The 6,187-nt window shown below is 39.3% G+C and overlaps 1 protein-coding gene across 1 annotated transcript; it reads right to left on the reverse strand.

Moving 5' to 3' along the window:
• Positions 1-820: 820 nt before the first annotated feature.
• Positions 821-4,941, reverse strand: LOC136274471 (uncharacterized). Its single transcript, XM_066081337.1, has 2 exons — positions 1,379-4,941; positions 821-1,258 (listed from the first exon to the last, which is right to left on the reverse strand). Exon 1 carries the CDS (start codon positions 4,929-4,931, stop codon positions 1,740-1,742), a length of 3,192 nt encoding a protein of 1,063 aa, XP_065937409.1. The 5' UTR covers positions 4,932-4,941; the 3' UTR covers positions 821-1,258; positions 1,379-1,739.
• Between the last annotated feature and the right edge of the window lie 1,246 nt (positions 4,942-6,187).

Below are 6,187 nucleotides of genomic sequence, written 5' to 3' on the forward strand. Positions count from 1 at the left end.
TCTTTTCTCTGCAATTATTTGAAAAAGAAATATTATTTGAAATATCTAGACCACCATCGTTTTTATCTTGTATATAAAAGATATTGATATTTGTAACCTTCACCTTCGAAAGTCAACAACTACATGTAAAGTGCATTGGGAAACCCCATTAGAATAAATCGTATTTTATATTAATAAGTGGTGATTATCCGAATTTTACTTTAGGACAATGAATCCTTAGTTATAGTCAATAGTAATACTATTAGTTAGAATATGGCATCTTGGTAACCTTATTTGTTTTCCCAGTGATGAATAAAGGTTTATGCAATGACAAAAAACTTATCTGAGAACTTTTATAATTATACCAGTCAACTGCTAGAATTACATTTAAATGCCGCTAGACAAATTAATCGTAGATATGAACACTTTTGTCATTTTTGAAATTGTAATGTAACACATAAGATGACAAATTTTAGAACATTACTTGCCTTATAAAATGGACGAATAGAACTTGTGTAGAATTAATACATAAATTAGTTGTGAAATTAACAAAATTGCAAAATGTAAACAGTTAATGTTATGATGTCAAAATTAAAACACGATAACCTGGTTACCATTTATAGAGTTGACCTAGAAAACAATAGTTGTACACCTTCCTTTATATACAGAATATGATTGGTGAGTGACACAAACAGATATGGCGAACTTAAGACAAATAGACAATGTTGTAACCTTTAAGGGGGATTAGAACAGTGCAGTGTATTATTATTATTATGTCAATAATATTTTTTACTTATAACACTGTGCCGGATAATTATGCCAGTGTGTAATGAAGATCAAAATTACCAAAACTGTTATATGTAATTTCACAGAAAAAGTAAATTGGAATGTTATCTGTAATTAAACAATCAACTTTTATCACTAGGTAAACTGATAAATCATTTAATCATAAAATAGAATTGAAAGTTTGGCTTCAAATAAATGCAAAAGCCACTCTAAAATAGTCACCACTGGGCCTCCATAGCACACAAAACATATAAACAGAACGTTCCGTCTCCAGTCCCGGACTCGAAGGTCTCTCACTGGAAAGCTATACACACAGGGCCTCCTAACCACAAACGTCCATCAAACACGAGCTCCCGTGCGTCCCACTTGCGTCACGCTCTGCTCCGTTATTGACTCTCGGTCCTAGTCCTGCCCCACATATGCTACGCTAAGCAAGCCTTCAACTGACGTTGCACCCTGACCCACCGGCTTTACCGATATAACTATCCCTGCACTGAAACAATAATAACCTATTCTAAAACCTATAGACATACTCATTTATACAACGAAAGTAACAAAGACCACACCCTCGTAAATATACCATGAAACTGACAAAATATATACAAAAACTTACCGGCTGGAGAAAATCAAATGCCCAATCAGATTTACAGTAATTTAAGGCTACCCGTCTACCAGACTAACTTCTGGACTTCGCCAAAATTAACAAACTGGAGGACGATTTCAACAACGTGGCCGCACACTTGACAAGCAGCCACTGCTCTAACTCACCAAACCGGTTATACTAAAAATAGCCCTAATACCGAACACTCTCGATTAACAAATATGGAACACAACTTGGTCCAAAACTACAACTATTTACACAAACAAATACAAAACTGACATAAACTGAATTCAACTTCATCACAAACGCCCCCATTTCTTTACAAAATTGTCAACATTTTGAAAAAAAAAATCACCATGAAGTTGAAAGTAAACTAAGATGGTCTAGAGAGATAATCAGCCATCTTGTTCTCCTTCCCTGCAATGTGCCTCACAATGAATTTGTACTCTTGCAGAACAAGGCTCCACCGTAGAAGTCTCGGATTTTCTGACCTCATCGTCTTCAACCATTGTAGTGCCCGATGGTCAGACTCTATAACAAATTCTCTGCCATACAGATACTTACTTAATCGTTTGATAGCCCACACTATGGCATAGCATTCTTTTTCTACTGTAGCAAAATTTTGTTCTCTTGGCAGTAACTTTTTGCTAAGATAGACAATGGGATGACGTTCTGCTTCCTTCTCCTGTAAAAGTACAACGCCTAAACCCCTATCGCTTGCATCAGTCTGCAAAATAAATTCTGCATTGAAATCAGGGTTCCATAATACCGGAGCACTTACCAGATCCTGTTTAAGCTGCTTAAAAGCTTGATCATGTTCAACTGTCCATTTTACATGATTTGGTTGATTCTTCCTAGTCAAATCTGATAATGGAGCTGAGTTAGTCGAGAAATTAGGAATGAACTTCCTGTAAAAATTAATAGACCCTAAGAAAGACCTTACCTCTTTCTTCTTGGCTGGAACGGGAATATTCAAGATAGCTTGAATTTTCTCTGCTGTTGGTTGAACTTGACTATTTCCTACCAAGTGCCCTAAGAATTCCATCTGACATGCACCAAACTCACATTTCTTTGGGTTGACAGTCAAACCAGCTTTCTGTAATGAACATAACACTACTTGTATGTGTCTAATGTGACTTTCCCAACAGTCACTAAAGATAATGATATCATCAATAAAGGAATCTGAAAAGGCAGTATGTTCAGCTAAAACAGTTCTTACCAACCTATTGAATGTTGCAGCGGAGTTCATCATTCCAAACGGCATTACCGTAAATTGGTAATGACCGAATGGAGTCACGAACGCGCTTTTCACTTTGGCATCATCATCTAAACTGATTTGCCAATAACCTTTTGTAAGGTCTACTTTACTCAAATACTTTGCCTCTCCTAGTCTATCAATAATATCTTCTATCTGAGCATTTGGTTCGGGGTCAAATTGTGTTACCAGATTCAACTTGCGGTAATCTATGCAGAATCTAATTGTTTTATCTTTTTTTGTAATGATCACTACAGGTGACGCATAGGGACTTACCGAAGGTTCCACTATTCCAGCTTCTACCATTGCCATCAACTCCTTTTTCACTTCATCTCGTAAAGCGTGTGGAATTTGATAGGGTTTTTGACGTACTGGTATGTCACTAGTAGTGATTACACTGTGTTTCAAAACTGAAGTTCTGCCAGGAACATTGGTCAACACAGCACTGTGTTCCTTCAAACATTCCTTAAGTTCCGCTCTCTGCTCAATCGACAACGTCTCGGCTATCTTGACATCTCTGTAAGTGTCTCTTGGCTCCATCAGTGGATTGCCTATTCCTTCATTGTCCTCCTCTAAATGGTCCGCAATGCAAACAGCTGCCATGACTCGCTCATCTGGCTTTTCATTTCGCTCGAACCATCGTTTAAGCATGTTCACATGATACACTTTGGTAACTCCGTTGTCATGCCGCACTTTATAGTCGACGGGACTGACTTTCTCAACTACGGGAAAAGGTCCCTTCCATTGTGCTAAGAGTTTCTTTGTGCTTGTCGGTAACAAGACCAGAACTTTATCCCCAACTTCAAATGTTCTGTTTCTTGCGTTTCGGTCGTAATACCTCTTCTGATCTGTTTTGCTGTCCTGCTCCTTTTCCGACACTAGATCAGCCATCTCTGCTAACTTCTCCCGTGTCTCGATGATATAGCTGAGAACTGATGGTTGCAACTGACGGTTTTCCTCGTCTTCGCCATCGATACTCTCTCTCATAATAGCAAGTGGTCCTCTGACGTGCCGTCCATACATCAACTCGAATGGAGCGAACCCTGTCGATTCCTGTGGGACTTCCCTGTATGCAAAAAGAAGATAGGGTAAAAGCTTATCCCACTTGCCTGGTTGATCCTGTGCGTAGATTTGTAGCATCCTCTTTAAGGTTCCATTAAACCTCTCGACAAGGCCGTTCGCTTGGGGGTGGTATGGGGTTGTATTCAACTTCCGTATACTGAGTAGCTTACATAACTCGGACATAAGTGATGACATGAAATTGGTACCTTTATCCGACAAGATCTCTTTTGGTACGCCCAGCCTTGAGAAAACTTCTACCATCGCCTCAGCCACCACTTCTGCTTCCTGACTTCTCAAAGGGATTGCCTCTGGGTACTTAGTAGCATAATCACAAATAACTAATACATACTGATTTCCCCTTTTTGTCCTAGGCAGTGGTCCAACCATGTCGATCGCAATCCGTTGGAATGGGACATCTATTCTTGGTATTTGTACTAAAGGAACTTTACTCACCTGTGTCTTTGAAGTCCCTTTTTGACATTTTGGACATGATCTACAGTATTGCTTGGCGTCGTTGAATATTCCAGGCCAAAAGAAATACTTCAAGATTCTCTCTCTTGTCTTCTTGATACCAAGATGTCCTGCCATAGGAATATCATGCCCTAGCTGCAAAATCTGTCTCCGAAATTTCGTTGGTACCACTAACTGTTTAATTACTTCCTTTGTAGGAGATTTGAAATGTCGGTACAACATACCTTTCTCAAGCGTACTTAAAGTCTCACCTTCCTTTGACATGTCATTACCGACTCGTTTTCTTAGGACGTCCAATGCTGGATCTTTTCTCTGCTCTTCCATCCATTCATCAGTCGAGATTTCTTTGCCTAATTCAAGACTCTCTACCTCTTCCTTTTCAACTTTCTTTCTCTTCGCCGACGATCTCGTCTCTACAGTCTGACAAACATCTTCTTGTGATCTCGCCAACTCACCATCTTTCCTTATCTCAGTAGGGACATCTAACCGTGTGTAATTCCCTACAATCAAATCTGCAAACGGGGTATTCATGACTATAGCTAGTACTTTACCTTTGACATAATTTGTATCCACTTCAACCCACACTTCCGGACATTCCATCACACATCCATTCGCAAGTGTAACTTCCCGAACGCCCCCTGTCAAATCTTCTTCCTTTATCAACTTTTCTGTCACTAGAATGGATGTACACCCAGTGTCACGCAAGACAGATACTTCTTTACTATTCACCTTACCATTCTCAATTTTCAGACCAATATATCCTCCTTGTGTCTTCATCAACTTCCTTGGACTCCACCATCACTGGTACTTCCAAAGCTAGACTCTTTCTTGTCAGTGTTGGTGAGTGGATCAATCCTACTTTGTCCTTACCTTCTGCCTGATTTTGACCTGATTTAGGTTTTCCTCCCCATGACCTTCCACTGGTTGTATCTTTATCGGTTGTTCTGCGTAATGGACAATTGTTCATAAAATGACCAAATCTGTGACACAAATAACACTTCTTTTCATGCTTATTTTGCATATTACCTGATGAGGCTTTCTGCTCAGAAACATTACCTCTATTGTCCCTCTGGTTATTTTGAGTTTGCGCCCTGGTCATGCTTCCTGAACCCCTATGTGCGTTTTGATAGGCTTCAGCGAGCTCAATCATTTCATCGGAAGATTTTGGTTGTCTTTCTTTCAACCATACCTGTAAATCTTTCGACGAACTGTTGACAAGCTGCTCTCTCATAATCATATCTACCAATGTTTGAAAGTTATGATTAACTCTTTCCATTTGACACCAATGCTCAAAATAATTCAACGAACGAGTATAAAACTCTCTGAATGTTTCATTAGGATTTTGTTTACAGGTCCTAAACTTATCCTTGTATGTACTTGCTGTCAAATTGTACCTTTTCAGAATTGCCTTCTTAATGACATCATAATCATTTGACTCACCTTCCCCCAACCGTGCATAACTATCGAGTGCCTTACCCGTCAACTGGGGAACTAACCGCAATGCCCATTCTGGTTTTGGCCACTTATGTAGATTAGCTAGTCTTTCAAACGACCTGAGAAAAACATCTATATCCTCACCCTCTACATACTTAGGCAGTAAATACTTTACCTCATGTTTCTGCTCTCTTAACTCCCCATCATCTGGTTTCCTCTGGGTTTTCATTGCTTGTTCCTGTAAATCTAATTCTCTCATTTTTACCTGTAACCTCTTTTCTTCCATTTCTCTCTCCAGTGTCTGTTTCTTTTCTTGTACGTCTCTTTCCATGGCCAGACGTTGCAATTCCATCTCTTGTTTCTTCTCGTCTCTCTTAACCGCGCGCTCATCTCTCTCAACCGCGGTTGCATGTCGCCACAACTCTAGACAAACAGATAACTCCTGACCCTTCTCAACAGCTTCTTGAACCCACTTAGGCAACGACATAGCTTACCAGACAACAGACAACTACCAGTAAGAAGTTACTAACTTTCAATTCACTGAAAATAATAATTGCAAAATTAATCTGATTGTTAATTAACTTTTTCTGTGAGACAGA

Source organism: Magallana gigas, chromosome 4, assembly GCF_963853765.1.
Source record: "Magallana gigas chromosome 4, xbMagGiga1.1, whole genome shotgun sequence".
Classification (NCBI taxonomy): domain Eukaryota; kingdom Metazoa; phylum Mollusca; class Bivalvia; order Ostreida; family Ostreidae; genus Magallana; species Magallana gigas.